This window comes from Lithobates pipiens, unplaced genomic scaffold (genome assembly GCF_037356315.1).
Source record: "Lithobates pipiens isolate NorthernLeopardFrog02 unplaced genomic scaffold, aLitPip1_a1.2 Scaffold_27, whole genome shotgun sequence".
Lineage (NCBI taxonomy): Eukaryota > Metazoa > Chordata > Amphibia > Anura > Ranidae > Lithobates > Lithobates pipiens.
The window spans coordinates 7,704,214-7,722,294 of record NW_027507788.1 but is presented as its reverse complement, the minus strand read 5'-3'; the positions used below and the strand labels follow the sequence as shown (position 1 = coordinate 7,722,294).

The 18,081-nt window shown below is 45.6% G+C and overlaps 1 protein-coding gene across 1 annotated transcript in view; it reads right to left on the bottom strand.

Moving 5' to 3' along the window:
- LOC143933470 (IgGFc-binding protein-like) overlaps positions 1 to 18,081 on the bottom strand; it is an 81,838-nt gene that overhangs the window by 5,879 nt on the left and 57,878 nt on the right. The window contains exons 15-19 of the mRNA XM_077456375.1: positions 17,257 to 17,855; positions 13,439 to 14,000; positions 7,510 to 8,105; positions 5,372 to 5,936; positions 2,801 to 3,000 (exon numbers count right to left, since the gene is read on the bottom strand). Coding sequence (XP_077312501.1) covers positions 2,801 to 3,000; positions 5,372 to 5,936; positions 7,510 to 8,105; positions 13,439 to 14,000; positions 17,257 to 17,855 — 2,522 coding nt within the window. The remainder of the gene's footprint in view (positions 1 to 2,800; positions 3,001 to 5,371; positions 5,937 to 7,509; positions 8,106 to 13,438; positions 14,001 to 17,256; positions 17,856 to 18,081) is intronic.

Genomic DNA, 18,081 nt, shown 5'->3' with positions numbered 1-18,081 from the left:
ATGTTCTCCTAGTACTATATGACTATAGATCTGGCTGTACGTAGTATGGATATTCTCCTAGTACTATATGACTATAGATAGGGCTGGACGTAGTATGGATGTTCTCCTAGTACTATATGACTATAGATAGGGCTGGGCGTAGTATGGATGTTCTCCTAGTACTATATGACCATAGATAGGGCTGGACGTAGTATGGATGTTCTCCTAGTACTATATGACTATAGATAGGGCTGGGTGTAGTATGGATGTTCTCCTAGTACTATATGACTATAGATCTGGCTGTACGTAGTATGGATATTCTCCTAGTACTATATGACTATAGATAGGGCTGGGTGTAGTATGGATGTGCTCCTAGTACTATATGACTATGGATAGGGCTGTACGTAGTATGGATGTTCTCCTAGTACTATATGACTATAGATAGGGCTGGGTGTAGTATGGATGTTCTCCTAGTACTATATGACTATAGATCTGGCTGTACGTAGTATGGATGTTCTCCTAGTACTATATGACTATAGATAGGGCTGGACGTAGTATGGATATTCTCCTAGTACTATATGACTATAGATAGGGCTGGATGTAGTATGGATGTTCTCCTAGTACTATTTAACTATAGATAGGGATGGGTGTAGTATGGATGTTCTCCTAGTACTATATGACTATAGATAGGGCTGGGCGTAGTATGGATGTTCTCCTAGTACTATATGATTATAGATAGGGCTGGGCGTAGTATGGATGTTCTCCTAGTACTATATGACTATAGATAGGGCTGGACGTAGTATGGATGTTCTCCTAGTACTAGATGACCATAGATAGGGCTGGACGTAGTATGGATGTTCTCCTAGTACTATATGACTATAGATAGGGCTGTATGTAGTATGGATGTTCTCCTAGTACTATGCCCATAGTACTAGGAGAACATCCATACTACATCCAGCCCTATCTATAGTCATATCTAAACGTGTTTTTGGATATTTTGTTTTATGGTGATGTATGCACCAAGTTTTTTAGCAATGTATATTAATAAAACTTTACATTTAAACACAAACTTATACAATTGAGTTGCCCGAAAGTCCCTTTGTATTGAGGGGGTTACCTTGTTTCAACTTTTTATGAAAAATCTGATTATTTGATCGGAGCAATAAGGCTCCATGCACACTGAAGCTGATAAACTGCAGTTTATTGGAGTTTTGGGCGTTTTTTGTAAAAGCCCATAAACTCCACTCTATGTTAGCCTATGTGTCCATGCACACATGGACGTTTTTCAGCTTTAATGAGCAGTGGAGTTTATGGGCTTTTTTCTGAACGCCAGAAATTCGCGTTCAAAGTGCCGTTTTTCAGCGGCAAAAAACGACAAACGCTCATTAACGCTCATTAACGCTCATTAACGCTCGTTCATTAGTGTTCGGCATTCTATTTTTCAATGCATTGTGGGATTTTTGGAGTGTCCTCTGTGTATTTTTATAAAAAACGCCCATTAACGCTAACGCTGTAAAACGCTCATTAACGCTAGTATAAGACGCTGTTAAAAGCAGGTTTTTCAACCAGCGTTTTCTGCCAGCAATCTGGCGTCCAGAAATAGCTTTTTTGAGCTTCAGTGTGCATGGAGCCTTAACCATCAAAAATAAATAAATAAATAAATACATTTCAGCAAAAAAAAAAAAAAAATACAGATGTGCATTTTGATGCATCTGACTACAAGTTATAAAAATATATTGATAATGCCTATGAAAACCCTACTCTGCTCCATCCAAAACTAAATATAAGGTCTGGGCTGTAGTTGGAGTTGTAGTTCAAACTGATTTCTGGAGGTCTGCTGTGGCTTTATCCATTCATTACCCTTCTTAGAGGGGGGAGATTAGGATTCCATATTAAGGTATGTATATATATATATATATATATATATATATATATATATATATATATATATATATACACACATACACACAGGGCTGTTGTTAAAAATCACGGGGCCCCATACAGCCTACCCGACAGGGCTCCACCCCTCCCCCAACCGGCCGGAAGTGACCGAGGACATAGATCATTCCCTTTCTTTGCCACGGTTGCAAAGGTGAATGAATTGGAAGCCCCCCGATGCTTCTTGCTCATTCACAAACGAAAGCTTTACTATGCTTTAGTAAAGAATGGACACGAGAAGTGATTGGTGCCGATCACTCACTGTGTTCTCTCAGGAAAGAAAGGGGTCAATAAATTATATATTTACTGGCACCTTCCCCTGCTCTCCATCCTGAAACGTGCCCCGGTGTGCCCGCAGCAACTACTGGCAGGAGAGGAGGGAAGCCAGCGGTGCAGTGGGGGGGGGGGAAGGGGTACACACAGGGGCTCGGACAGAAGATGAAAGAAGTGCATGTGCTGGAACCACTACCCTGCATGGAGAAGCTGACAGACTTGCCGTGGGAGGCAGAAAAGGATTGGTGTCTACAATAATTCAGTACAGCCCTCCTGCTCAGTAGGTGACTGGGCTCCCCTTTTGAACTGATGGGACCCGGGCCCAGTACAGGAGGGCTGGTTGTACTGCCTTATCCCTGGTTTTTGGGTAGACCGTGGAAAGTTTAGAAACTCTGGCAGATGGGAAATCCAAAATGTAACATGTATGCCCGGTCTGCACTTTTCAACACTATTATGATACTTCATTGTAAGCTCAACCAACTATGTCCCTTTCGTTTCCCCCATCCCTCAATCAAGCTCTTCCCATTATTCATCACATTTTGTATTTATTTATTTTTTTGTATTTAATGCAATCATGATCCGAAAAGATTTCAGAAGGAAGATTATTTACATTGTAAGATTGCCCGTTGTAAAAACATCCACATTTGTCCATGGAAACGCAGAGGCCTCGATCAAACAGATACCCTTCATCACACTGGCAGCCAGCGGAGCATTTCGTTGAGCAGGACCCGGGAACGGTGACCCCGGCACACGTGACGTCACAGGTGTGTGTGCAAAGCTCATAGTGGCTGTTCTCTGGACATTCCGGGGCTGAAAAAAAGGAAAAAAAAAAAGTTAACTTTAAAAAAAAAAAAACACTTATGCCACATACACACGATCGGAATTCCGGCCAGAAAAAGACCGATGAGAGCTTTTCATCGGAAAATGCGACCGTGTGTACGCTCCATCGGAATTTAGCTGTGCGAATTTCCGCCAGCCAAAAATTGATAGCATGTTCTCAATTTTCCCGACGGAAAAACTTTCTATCGGTAATTCCGATCGTGTGTATGCAATTCCGACACGCCAAAAATCACACATGCTCAGATACAACTACGAGACGGAAGCTATTGGCTACTGGCTATTGAACTTCCTTTTTTCTAGTCCCGTCGTACGTGTTGTACGTCACCCGCGTTATAAATGATCAGAATTTGGTGTGACCCGTGTGTAGGTAAGACAGCTTGAGCCGAATTCCGTCGGAATTCTGTCGGGAAAACCATCAGAGCTTTTTCCGACATGAATTCCGATCGTGTGTACGCGGCATCATAGAGTGAGAGAAAAAGAGAGGGAGTGCGAGAGGGAAAAGGAGAGAGAGAGAGAGAGAGGGGGAGAGGAAGAGAGGGAAGAAGAGCAAGAAATAAAAAGCGAGAAGGAAAGAAGTAGGGAGAAGGAAAGAGAGAGAGAGTGAGAGAAGGGGAGCAAGAGAGAAGGAAAGCAATGGGGAGGAGAGTGAGAGAAGGAGAGGGATCGAGGAAGCGAGCAAGAGAAAGACAGAGAGAGAAGACAGAGAGGGAGAGAAAATCAGAGAGAGAGAGAAAGGTGGAGAGAGAAAAGGAGACCGAGAGAGAGAGAGAGAGAGAGAGAGAAGACAGAGAGAGAGAGAAGGAGACAGAGAGAGAGAGAGATAGAGAGAGAAGACAGAGAGAGAGAGAAAGGTGGAGAGAGATAAGGAGACCAAGAGAGAGAGGGAAAGACAGAGAGAGGAGACCAAGTGAGATAGAGAGAGAAAGGTGGAGAGAGAGAAGGAGAGGGAGAGATGGAGAGAGAAGACAGAGAGAGAGAGAGAGAGAGAGAGAGAGAGAGGTGGATAGAGAGAAGGAGACAGAGAGAGAGAGAAATGTGGAGAGAGAGAAGGAGACCAAGAGAGAGAAAGGCGGAGAGAGAGAAGGAGAGAGAAGACAGAGACAGAGAGAGAGAGAAAGGTGGAGAGAGAGAAGGAGACCAAGAGAGAGAGATCGAGAGAGAGAAAGGCGGAGAGAGAGAAGGAGACGGAGAGAGAGATAGAGAGAGAGAGATGGAAAGAGAAGACAGAGATAGAGAGAGAAAGGTGGAGAGAGAGAGAGATGGAGAGAGAAGACAGAGAGAGAGAGAGAGAGAGAGAGAGAGAGAGAGGCGGATAGAGATAAGGAGACAGAGAGAGAGAGAAAGACAGAGAGAGAGAAGGAGAGAGAGAGCGAGAGAGATGGAGAGAGAAGACAGAGACAGAGAGAGAGAAAGGCGGAGAGAGAGAGAAGGAGACCAAGTGAGAGAGAGAGAGAGAAAAATGGAGAGAGGAGACCAAGAGAGAGAGGTGGAGAGAGAGAAGGAGACCAAGTGAGAGAGACAGGGAGAGAGAGAGAGAAAGAAAGATGGAGAGAGAAGAAGACCAAGCGAGAGAGGCAATCAGGAGGGAGAAGAAGAGTAAAATGGGAGTTAGGGAAGGAAAGAGAGGAAAAGGAGAGCAAGAGATAAAGGAAACCAGGAGAAAGTGGAGAGAAGGTGAGTAGGAGAATGAAAGAGAGAGAAGAGTGAGAGAGCAGAGTAGGAGAGTGAAGGAGAATGAGAAAGAGAAGAAGAGAGAGAAAGAAGGAAATCAGGAGAGAGAAGGAGAGATAGATTGAAAAGAGGAGTGAGAAAGAGAGGAGAGCAGAAGAGAAAATGAAAGTGAGAAGAGGGAAGAGTGAGAGGGAGAAGGGAAATAGAATAGTTTCTTGTCATTGGTAATGTGAGTCTGATGTAGTAATGTACTAAGCTCTGTAAGTTCTATACGGCAGGGGTATAATGAAGGTGCTCTTCAAGTGATATTAAAGTCAAATTTTCTTTTAAATAAAAACTTGATATACTTGTCTGCTCTGTGCAACAATATTGCATAGAGATGTGCCTTACCTTCTCTTCTTTGGTGGTCCCTTGCCAGCACCTTCTGCTCTTTCTCTCTTCCGAGTGCCCCCATAACAAGCAATTTGCTATGGGGACACACCAGCCTGCCCACTCCTGAGCCGGGCTATGTGCGTCCATAGACACATGCAGCGTGGCTAAGCTACACCTCCCACAGTATCAGTACCAATTTCAGTTAATACCTTACCAAAATTTGTGTTGCCTTCTATTGACGCACAGGTTATGCATATTCCTTGGGATACCACAATAAACACAACACGACGACACTCACCACAAAACGTAGGAGTTCTCCAGGACTTAATTTTGGCTCCAGCTGCCAGGCAGGCAGTGGCGTATGCCTGAAGGCTGTCACATAGAATCTCAGCTTGACCGTCACTGGTACACAGATCGAGCAAACATTGGCTGAAGTATCCGGTGACATTCACCAAACCATAGCACTCGGCAAAAGGTCCGTCTTCCTTCTGCAACAAGCCACAGGCCTCATCTCGGCTGAAGATGGCGGCTCTAATATTGTCGCAACTTGGGCAATTGTCTTTGCACCCGCAGTCTTTCGCCGTCCCGTCGGCCCTCCAGGCCGCCCCAAACTCTTCTGCGTTGGTGGACAACTGACCAGACGGCAGGCGGAAGTCATCATCGGGCTGCTGATCAAAGTTACCGCATAAACCGCACACGGCCCCCTGGTATTCCCCAGGAACCGTAATTTCAATGGAATTAACCAAGTCGTACAGCACAGTCAGCTGGAAGGAGGTCTGAATGACGATGCTAGACCCTTCTTGGTTGATGTTGATTTCTCCATCCTTCAGAACTAGAGGAAGATTCTGATATTCCTCGTTGACCTGTAAGGAAGCGGAGAAAGTGGCTGTATGGATGTTGCGATGGTAACCTTCTGAAGTTCATAAATGAAAACTCGGATATTGTAAAATTAGAACATTTTAACAGAAAAAAAAAACCTTCTTATGGAACATTTGCAAACAAATATAAAATTAAGGAATTAAGATGGAGCTAAAAAAAACGAAATTTGAAACATGACGCAGTCTATGGATAGCATTTACACAGCGGCTTTTTCGTTGTCGCTTTCAAATGCGGTGTTTTATTTTGCCCATAATTCCACTTTAGATCTGACCTCCAGCTTTTCCTTCAGTCTTGCACAGCTGTACAGGCCCCTTTCCTGTACACCGGGGGGTTGGCAAGCCTTTAATCGCACTCTGCCAGATGACCACAGGGCACCAACTGGTGGATCATGACCATGGCTCTCCTTTCCCCCCTCCCAGGCCCCTGCCGTTCTTGTTCACTGCAGAGCGGAGAGCAAGAGGCAGCGTAATGCTGGATGGAGGGCGGGAGCTGCCTCAGTGATTGGCTGCTAGGGGATCCTAACACCCCATCACCGGCTTGTTATGAAATGTTAATGCCCACAGCTCCTGCTCCCACCTTCCACCCAGAACCATGCCGTCTCCTGATCTCCACTCTGCTGTACACATGCTGGAAGGTAGGAAGTGGTACCTACACACCACTGTGTGAATGTGGGGAGGGGGGGAGGGGGAGTGATTTAAAAGGGACAGAGGACTACAGTGGGGGGAATCGGAATGAGAAATGAACAGAGAGCACTGCTTTGAGGGGTGGGTTGGCAGAAAACACTGCTTTCGGGGAGCAAAGGGGTGGAGGACACTTTGTAGGGGGCAGAGGATACTGCTGTGGGGGGTAGAGGACACTACAGGGGGGGGAGAAGGGGCAGAAGACACTGTTTTTGGGGGGTACAGGATATTACAGTGGGTGGCTGTGGACACTGCTTTGGGGGTGAAACTACTGTGGGGGGGAAGAGAACAATGATATGGGGGGGCAGAGGACTAAAACCTTTTTTATTTTTGAATAGACTAGGCTTAAAATCCCTGTAATATAATTCTCATTTTTTTTTCCTACTAGTTATACTATATATACATTTATACAATACAGTGTGTGTGTGTGTATATATATATATATACACACACTGTATTGTATATATAGTATAAATAATAGGAAAAAATAGGAATTCATGAAATACTTACTTGATTAAGAACCTATTATCACAAAAATAAAAGTATAGATATAAAAAATAAATAAAACATTTATATATATATATATATATATATATATATATATATATATATATTTTTTTTTTTTTTTATATCTATACTTTTATTTTTGTGATAATAGGTTCTTTTTAAAAGAAAAAAAATGGTATCTACAAAAAGAAGATCTGCAAGATTAAACTCTAAGGGGAAGAGTGAAACGCGTTGGGGCATGTCCTGGCGGGAGCTTATTCCTCATTCCTCATGGCCTGGTGGCAGCTCATTCAACAACTGGGTCTGTATTGATATGCTACCTCATGGGATCTACCCTTTACCTAGGCCCAAACCTTCATAAAAGACTCACCTTTACTGTCCACTGTACTCCTCTACTCATGGTGATCTCATAGTCATCTACAACAACCTTCAACGCCCGCATTCCAAGAAACGGACCTTCCCCGAAAGCAATGCTCTCTGCAATAACTGAAAAGTTTCTGAGCTCCACGTTTGTGGTGCAGACATCAGTCAGAATATAGGAACACGAGCCCCGGAGGCTGTAGCTAACACCATCGAAGGAGGTGAAGTGACTGTTGCTAGCGGCAAGACAAGTTCCCGTGATCTTGTTGTGACAGCCAACGGCTCCATCGACCACTTTGCATTCTTCATTTGGCCCACAGGCTGCGGCCTCGCACTGGACTTGTCCATTCTCCCCACACTGACATCGCTCATTGCATTTTTGCGCTGGGTAGAAGACCTGGCCTTTCCGGTAGTAGCTGTTGTTGTAGTCGCAGCCACAATCAAAGATAGGGACGCAGGTATCTCCACTGAGGACGAAGCCGTTGTCACAATAGCATCCCTCGGTACAAGACCTTACACAGTCTGAAGCAGAGAACAGGCTGGAGCAGGTGGTATGACAGCCGGGCCCACAGAGCTCATAGTGGCTGTTTGGTGGGCAAGTTGGTTCTGAAAGAAAAATAAAAAATGTTTTTTTTCAGGCTTAATTATTTTTCACATTTCAAGGCCAATTTTACCCGAAACTGGAACATAAGTACGGAGTGGGCACCAGCAACTCCAGTGTTGAGTGTTGAGATTCCAACAACCCCAATAACAATATATTGGGTCTCCAACCCTTTCTAGAAAAAGACGTCACTTTCCTCAGTAGCTAGGTTCTCCAATTATATTTTCAGTCTACAATAATAAGAATCCTTTGCGCCCTAGGAGGACCAGCTACTTGCACCACACCCTCGAAAAAAAACTTCAAAAATGTTTAAAACAGTATCTTTAAAAAAAAAAGAAAAAGCATATGATTTGCAGTCCTAGTCAAACCACTGAAAACGTTTGATCTCAGGGGTTCATGCTGGGACTTGTAGTCCTTTACTGGTTGGGGGGTAGGGTGTCCCGTCCTCAGCTCTGAGGGGGTTCATGCTGGGACTTGTAGTCCTTCGCCAGTTGGGGGGTAGGTTGTCCCGTCCTCAACTCTGAAGCGGATCATGTTGGGACTTGTAAACCTTCACTGGTTGGGGGGTGGGGTGTCCCGTCCTCAGCTCTGAGGGGGTTCATGCTGGGACTTGTAGTCCTTCACTGGTTGGGGGTAGGGTGTCCCACCCTCAGCTCTGAGGGGGTTCATTCTGGGACTTGTAGCCCTTCACAGGTTGGGGGTGGGGTGTCCTGTCCTCAGCTCTGAGGGGGTTCATGCTGGGACTTGTACTCCTTCACTAGTTGGGGGTAGGGTGTCCCGTCCTCAGCTCTGAGGGGGTTCATGCTGGCACTTGTACTCCTTCACTAGTTGGGGGTGGGTTGTCCCGTCCTCAGCTCTGAAGGGGTTCATGCTGGGACTTGTACTCCTTCACTAGTTGGGGGTGGGGTGTCCTGTCCTCAGCTCTGAGGGGGTTCATGCTGGGACTTGTACTCCTTCACTAGTTGGGGGTAGGGTGTCCTGTCCTCAGCTCTGAGGGGGTTCATGCTGGGACTTGTGGTCCTTCACTAGTTGGGGGTGGGTTGTCCTGTCCTCAGCTCTGAGGGGTTCATGTTGGGACTTGTAGTCCTTCAATAGTTGGGGGTGGGGTATCCTGTCCTCAGCTCTGAGGGGTTCATGCTGGGACTTGTAGTCCTTCGCCAGTTGGGGGTGGGGTGTCCCGTCCTCAGCTCTGAGGGGGTTCATGCTGGGACTTGTAGCCCTTCACTGGTTGGGGGTGGGGTGTCCTGTCCTCAGCTCTGAGGGGGTTCATGCTGGGACTTGTAGCCCTTCACTGGTTGGGGGTGGGGTGTCCTGTCCTCAGCTCTGAGGGGGTTCATGCTGGGACTTGTAGCCCTTCGCCAGTTGGGGTATCCCGTCCTCAGCTCTGAGGGGTTCATGCTGGGACTTGTAGTCCTTCACCAGTTGGGGGTGGGGTGTCCTGGCCTCAGCTCTGAGGGGGTTCATGCTGGGACTTGTAGTCCTTCGCCAGTTGGGGGTGGGGTGTCCCGTCCTCAGCTCTGAGGGGGTTCATGCTGGGACTTGTAGCCCTTCACTGGTTGGGGGTGGGGTGTCCTGTCCTCAGCTCTGAGGGGGTTCATGCTGGGACTTGTAGCCCTTCACTGGTTGGGGGTGGGGTGTCCTGTCCTCAGCTCTGAGGGGGTTCATGCTGGGACTTGTAGCCCTTCGCCAGTTGGGGTATCCCGTCCTCAGCTCTGAGGGGTTCATGCTGGGACTTGTAGTCCTTCGCCCGTTGGGGGTAGGGTGTCCCATCCTCAGCTCTGAGGGGTTCATGCTGGGACTTGTAGTCCTTCACTAGTTGGGGGTGGGGTGTCCCGTCCTCAGCTCTGAGGGGTTCATGTTGGGACTTGTAGTCCTTCACTTTAGGGGAGTTCTTCTCCGACTAAACTTAGGATTAAGGACGTTTATCTTAATTCACCTGTGGGTAAATTTTACCACTGGACCCTACACTATCTATTTTACTGTCCACCAGAATTATATCAGGACAAGCCAAGAAAAGATGTCTCTTGAACCAATGGAGAGGTCTTCATTGACAACTTCCCTTCTAGGTTTTTCATGGTGTTTGTTTTAGATAAGACACTCTAAAGCCTGGTACACACTATGACACTATGAGCTTTTTTTTTAGTCCAACCCAGTGGTTTGAAGGAAAAAAATAACTTGATGGCTACAGTCGGAGCCGTTGTACTAACAATGCAAAGTTAGTATAGCTATCTCCCCTGCTGAGCTGTTGTGTTCTGACAGGGGGATGGTGCCCCCCGCCAGAACACTTCGATCAGCGTTCTCTGCCATTTTCTAAGAGCGCTGATTGGGAGTCGGTCCACTGCTGGTTTACCAACATGCTCGTCCGACAGAATGGTCAGCTTCTTTCGGACACGGTGGCATACACAAAGGCCGAATGTCGGCCATTTTTTTAACCGGACAATGTCTTCTGACATTTGGCCCATGTGTCCAGGGCTTTAGTCCCTGATACCCAACCTACGGCCCAAGGGCAGCATGCGGCCCTTTGGTATAAAATGTGTGGCCCTCGGACCTCAGCAGTCTAAATTGGGAACATTGATTAGGGCAGGCATGTACTGGCCATCGGGACTACCGGGAGTTTCCCGGTGGGCCGATGGCTCAGTGGGCCACTCTGATGTAAGGGGGCTGCTGATGGGACACTCTGATGTAAGGGGCTGTTGATGGGACACTCTGATGTAAGGGGTGCTGATGAGACACTCTGATGTAAGGGGCTGTTGATGGGATAATCTGATATAAGGTGCTGCTGATGGGACACTCTGATGTAAGGGGGGCTGGTAATGGGGCACTCTGATGTAAGGTGGTGCTGATGGGACACTCTGATGTAAGGTGGTGCTGATGGGACACTCTGTTGTAAGGGGGCTGGTGATGGGACACTCTGATGTATGTGGGTGCTGATGGGACACTCAAAATGTAAGTGGGCCGGTCTGGATGAAGTCCAGGGCCAAATTTCTGTCCCAGTCCAGCCCTGGATTAGGGGAATAGCATTGATCTCTACTATCCTGTTGTAACATGTTCACAGTTTCGTATTGTCTTCTGCAGCATCTCCCCAGCCAACAATGTGTCCTGTCTTCACTCTCTGACCCCCATCTCCTCTATTAGGTCTGCAGTCTCTGACAGTCCTTTCAGGCATTACATATATTGAACTTTACATCTGGTTCTTTGGTGATCTCGGGGGCCACATTTGAGGCCCATTTTAGCTCATAAGTTGATAACCATTGGTCTAAGCTCTTAAATGGAAGTAAGAGTATAATATGGGAAAGTCTTCCCCAGTGGGGGTTTTTTTTCCGCAGCAGAGATCAGAACATTGAATTGTTTAAAAAGATTTTATTAGAAATTGTAACAACGAGTCATGAACACACATAAACACTTAAAATATGAGCTTCGGTCAGAGATATGCGTGAATATTCGATTTTAAAATATTGCAATCATGCAACAATGTTTATCAGTATTTAAAATGCTAATTCCCTACGCGTTTCAACTTGCGTGGTCAAAGTCTTCATCAGGGGATTAATTTACTGTCAAAAGACATATCATTATTCATATATCGACAATATAAACTTTGATCATGCAAAATCCCTCATACACATGAGGGTAAATTACAAAGACAACATATTTACCAATAAGGGACACACATAGAAATTCTCCTAGCTGGGTAATTTTGCATTATCAAAGTTTATATTGTCGCTATATGAATAATGATATGTCTTTTGACAGAAAAGGAATCCCCTGAGGAAGACTCTGACCATGCATGTTGAAACGTGTTAGAAATTTGCATTTTAAATACCGATAAACATTGTTGCGTGATTGTAATATTGTAGAAATCGAATATTCAGGCATATCTTTGACCGGGGCTCATATTTTAAGTGTTTATGTGTGTTCAAGACTCGTTGTTACAATTTCTAATAAAATCTTTTTAAATGATTCAATGTTCTGATCTCTGTGACAGAAAAACCCTACTAGGGGAGACTTTCCCATATTATGACCCGTTCGGGGGTGGAGCCGCGTACACACGACTGGACTTTCTGGCAGACTAGGCCCCGACGTCTTCCCGATGGACTTTCGGCGGAGTTCTGATGGACTTTCCAAACTAACAGACTTGGCCACACACGAACGGACTTAGCCCTTGTACACACGGTTGGAGATTCCGACGACCAAATCCGTCGGAGTTATTCCGACGGATGAATTCCGGACGAGGTCCAGAAGTGGTGTTGCATACACACGGTCGGACTAAGTTGTCGGAAAATCCGATTGTACATAACGTGATGACGTTATTTCGTTAGACGGGACTACGTTCAGGCTAGTAGCCAATAGCTTTGGTCTAGGAATTTGATCTGAGCATGCGTGGCACTTTTTCCATCGGAGTAGGCTACACATGGGCAGCACAGTGGTGTAGTGGTTAGCACTTTCACCTAGCAGTAAGAAGGGTCGCTGGTTCAAATCCCAACCATGACACTACCTGCCTGGAGTTTGCATGCTCTGCCTGTGCCTGCGTGGGTTTCCTCCGGGTACTCCGGTTTCCTCCCACAATCCAAAGACCTGCAGGTAGGTTAATTGGCTTCTGTCCAAAAATTGGCCCTAGTATATGAATGAGGACCTAGGATTGTGGACTCCTTGAGGGTAGGGACTGGTGTGAGTGTGTAATGTACAGGGATGGGGACAATTGTAGACACTCAGGTTGAACTGGATGGACTGGTGTCTTTATTCAACCTTACTAACTATGAAACATGATCGGAGTATGTCCGATCGGAGCATTTTGACGGAAAATATTTCCGGCAAGTTGGAAAAGTTGGTCTGACGGATATTCCGATGGAAACAGTCCGATGCAGACCACACACAGTTGGAATATCCAACAAAACGCTCCGATAGGAAACATTCCGATGGAATCTCCGACCGTGTGTACAAGGGCTAAGTCCATTCGAAAGTCGGTAAGGTAAGACGGGATTAAAAAAAGGAAGTTCAATAGCCAGTAGCCAATAGCTGCCCTTGCGTCGTATTTGGTCCTTCGGACAACCACACAGATGAACAGTTTTCCCGATAGGAATTGAGTCCGTCGGACAGATTTGAAACATGTTCTATTTCTAGGTCCGTCGGATTTTTAAAACGAAAAAAACAATCGGATTAGCCCACACACGATCGGATTGTCCGACGGACTGATTCCGCCGGACCTAGTCTGGCGGAAAGTCCGGTCGTGTGTACGCGGCATAAGAGTATTGTGTTACATAAACTTCAAAAGAAAACATTTTACTCAATTCCCACGCTAAACATTCTGGTAAGTCGAATCCATAAATGATTGATCACTTACCACAGACCGTGCCTTTCCTCCATTCCTTAATTTGAACCCCTTTTTCTTGGCACTCAGTGACATATCGAGCAATGGCCGCACATGTAGCCGAATATCGTCCTTCGTACTGACAGCTGTCAAATACGCAGTCGGTGAAATACGACGTTGGGTCAAGGGTCTCCTTACACTGGCTGAGAGGTCCATCTTCCAGTGTGAGAACGCCGCAGTAATGTTGGCTGGAGTACTGCTGGGTCTCTTTGTCGCTGCACTCGGAACATTTTCCTACACAGCCCACTTTGCATTCGGGTACATCGCCCACTTTATACCTGTCGTCAAACTTAATTCCATCACTTGCGTTGACATTGGGGGTCAAGTCATCAAGTGGATCTTGGTTGTAGTTTCCACACAGACCGCAAAGGGCATTGGCATAGGTATTAGGCACCATGACACGGCCATAATTGTCCCAGTTGTAATTCATAGTAACTTCAAAATCGGTTCTGACAAAAGCATGCTCTCCCTTCATAAATACCTTGATTGCGTTGGACTCCATGGAAAATGGAATAAAATGGGCAACCCCATCAACCTGAAAGAAAGAGTATTAGATAACATCATTTATAATAAGAAACACCTTTGACAATTCTGAAGCTTCCCTCCAACCACTTTGCATATTATTTTATTATTATTATTATTATACACGATTTATATGGCACCAACAGTTTATGCAGCGCTTTACAATGTATGGGGGGGGGGGGGGGGAACAACACAATTACAGTACAGTTCAATACAACAGGTTCAGGAGGGCCATGTTCATAGAGCTTACATTCTAACGGGAGGGGGTGGTGATACAAAAGGTAATAGCTGTAGAGAATGATTTGATGGGGGGGTGGCTCGAGGACAGTTGTTAGGTGGGTGTGGGGTAGGCTTCCCTGAAAAATTGAGTTTTCAGGGATCTGTTATGCCGCGTACACACGTTCGGAATTCTCGTCGGAAAAAGCTCTGATGGTTTTTCCGACGGAATTCCGACGGAATTCGGCTCAAGCTGTCTTGCCTACACATGGTCACACCAAATTCCGATCGTTTAGAACGCGGGTGACGTACAACACGTACGACGGGACTAGAAAAAGGAAGTTTCGATAGCCAGTAGCCAATAGCTTCCGTCTCGTAGTTGAATCTGAGCATGCGTGATTTTTGCCATGTCAGAATTGCATACACACAATCGGAATTCCCGATAGAAAGTTTTTCCGTCTGGAAAATTGAGAACATGCTATCAGTTTTTGGCTGGTGGAAATTCGGACATTCTAAATTCCGATGGAGCGTACACACGGTCGCATTTTTCAATGAAAAGCTCTCATCGGTCTTTTTCTGGCTGGAATTTCGATCGTGTGTACAAGGCATCAGAGGTGGAGAGGGTAGGGGCTGATCAGACAGACTGGGGCAGGGGGTCCCAGAGGATGGGAGAGGCTCTGGAGAAGTCTTGAAGGAGAGCATGGGAGGAGGTAACAAGGGAGCTAGAGAGCAGAAGGTCCTGGGAGGAGCAGAGGGGGCAATTTGGGCGATACCTGCAGATGAAGTTGGTGATGTAGATGGGGGCGATGTTGTGGATGGCCTTGTATGTTGTGGTTAGTATTTTGAATTTTACACGGTGGGGTAGGGGGAGCCAGTGAAGGGACTGGCAGAGAGGAGCAGCAGTCATGGATAGGTTAGTGAGGTGTAATAGTATAGCAGCAGAATTCATAATAGATTGAAGGGGGAGGAGCCTACTTAAGGGTCGGCCATTAAGGAGACAGTTGCAGTAGTCAAGGCGAGAAATAATCAAGAATTGAATACGTTTCTTTGTGGTGTCATTCGTCAGGAAGGGCCAAATTCTGGAGATGTTGCGGAGGTGAAGGTGGCAAGATTTAGCCAGTGATTGGATATAGGGGCTGAAGGAGAGGTCAGAGTCAAAGATTACACCCAGGACCCTGAGTCACTCTTTTTTTTGTTTATAGCGCAAAAAATAAAAACCGCAGGGGCGATCAAATACCACCAAAAGAAAGCTCTATTTGTGGGAAAAAAAGGATGTAAATTTTGTTTGGGAGCCATGTCGCACTACCGCGCAATTGTCAGTTAAAACTACGCAGTGCCGAATCGCAAAAAAGTGCTCTGGTCAGGAAGGGGGTAAAATCCTTTCCGGGGCTGAAGTGGTTAAAGAATAAAAAAGAGTAACGACACCCAATGACTTGAGGTCAAGTTTAATATTTATTCAACTAAAACAATTCAGAACATTCCCTATACTATATGATGCCAATGTGTTTGGTAACAAACTGTATATGGAATATTCTTGACTTTAATTGAATAAGTTCTACAGTACGGTATATTTGGAATTAGATTCTTTATTTCTATCTTTGGACTTAAATCTTTGGTTGCCGATGCTCCTTTTTTTTGTTCTTCATTGGCAATTTAGAGTTATGCCTTAGAATCTTCCGTAAGTGTGGAAGCCCTTCCAGTGTGCAGCACCAAACTTGGGATCCAGCGCCACCAATCAACTCATCCTGCTCAAAATTTGTTGAAGGAAAGTCTACTAAAAAGTGATATTCTAGTTGAAGGTGCAGTTTTGGTGGGCTGATTCGCCTTCTGGCTTTTTACATCCCTTGGGAAGTCTAAGTCCTTGTACACACGGTCGGAGAATCCGTCGGAATGTGTCCTATCGGACCGTGTCGTCGGATAATCCGACTGTGTGTGGTATGCATCGGACTGATTCCGTCGGAATATCCGTCTGACCCAATTTTCCAACATGTTGTAAATATTTTCTGACCAACTGGTTCGATCGGACATACTGTGATCATGTGTAGAGAATTTTGATCGGACCAAGTGACACGCATGCTCAGATCAAATTCCTACATCAAAGCTATTGGCTACTAGCCTGAATGTAGTCCCGTCGTAACGAAATTACGTCATCACGTTCTGAAAGATCGGATTTTTCGACAACTTAGTCCGACCGTGTGTATGCAACAGTTTCGGACAAGATCCGACGGACAAAATCTGATGGATTTGGTTGTCGAAATCTCCGACTGTGTGTACAGGGGCTAAGCCCTTGTACACACGGTCGGAGAATCCGTCGGAATGTGTCCTATCGGACCGTGTCGTCGGATAATCCGACTGTGTGTGGTATGCATCGGACTGATTCCGTCGAAATATCCGTCGGACCCAATTTTCCAACATGTTGGAAATATTTTCCGCCCAACTGGGCCGGTCGGACATACTCCGATCATGTGTAGTGAATTTTGATCGGACCAAGTGCCACGCATGCTCAGATCAAATTCCTACATCAAAGCTATTGGCTACTAGCCTGAACGTAGTCCCATCGTAACGAAATTACGTCATCACGTTCTGACCGTGTGTATGCAACAGTTTCGGACAAGATCCAACGGACAAAATCCGACGGATTTGGTTGTCGAAATCTCCGACCGTGTGTACAAGGGGCTAAAAAGTGAAATTCCCTTTGCCACAGCTGTTGGTTCTGTTCATGTCTACATTTTTTCTTATTGTATCCTTCCATCTAGTTTTAGATGTTTCCGCTCCTCCTGTCAAATTTTTCACCATATAATATCAAAAGAAAAAAAATTAACTTTTTTTTGTAATAGACGTGGCAAGTGTGAAGACCTGGAAAACCAACTGCCGCAATCTCTCGAACCAAAGTCATCAGATGCTTACTTAAAATATACATTTGTGGTTCCCTTCGAAGACCTCAAATTATAAAGTAAGATTATTATCTTTCAATACTTGTACATTTTCCACGTAGATCGAGCAAAGTATAAAAGAAAAATTAAGAATTTCAAATATTTCCGTTAAATGCTTACCAAAACCCTCTTTGGATAGTCCCGGGTAAGCGTTATGGTGTGGTTGTATACTTCCAAGGTCAATGACTTTGTGTAGGACACAGCTTTGCCACCTCTCTTATCGTTCTGGATTTTGACATTGAAAGGGGTAAGGTTTGGATCTGGGACGCACAGACCGGTTAGCTGGTAGATGCAGGTACCCATGAAGTTGTATTTCTTGCCATCAAACGTAGTGTAGTGGGGGTCACCGGTGCTAATACATGTGGAGTAACTCAAAGGGTAACAGTTCCTGATTCCATTTCTCAACATGCACCTTTCATTGCTCTGACATGTGGCCTCTTCGCAAATCACCATGCCCAGGTTAGGGTCACACTTGCAGCTCACTTTGCATTTATCGTCGGACCAAAATTCTTGGTTGGCCTGGTAATACACCCCGTTGTGGAGGCAACCGCATGTTTTGACATCGATGCAATTTCCGCCGCTCAAGATATATCCTTCGTTACACTGGCAAGTCTCCACGCAAGGATCTGTACATCTGTCTGGGGCGTTTCGGTCAAAGCAGCTGGCTGGACAAGCACCACCACAATATTCATAGCGGCTGTTCTCAGGACAGATCATATCTGGGGAAAATTTAACAAATTACTTTTAAAAATGTTTTTATTAAAACACAACCACACCCAACATACATGTTCCTATGAATGTAGTAAAGCAGGGTTCATTTTACAACTTGGTCTTCACAGCCTCCAGAGAGGTGAGAAAGGTCTACCTCCACCTTTTCTATGGATTGCAACAGGCCAGGCTACAAGGTATGACTAAGAAACCTTTAGTGGGACAAGGGAAGGGGGA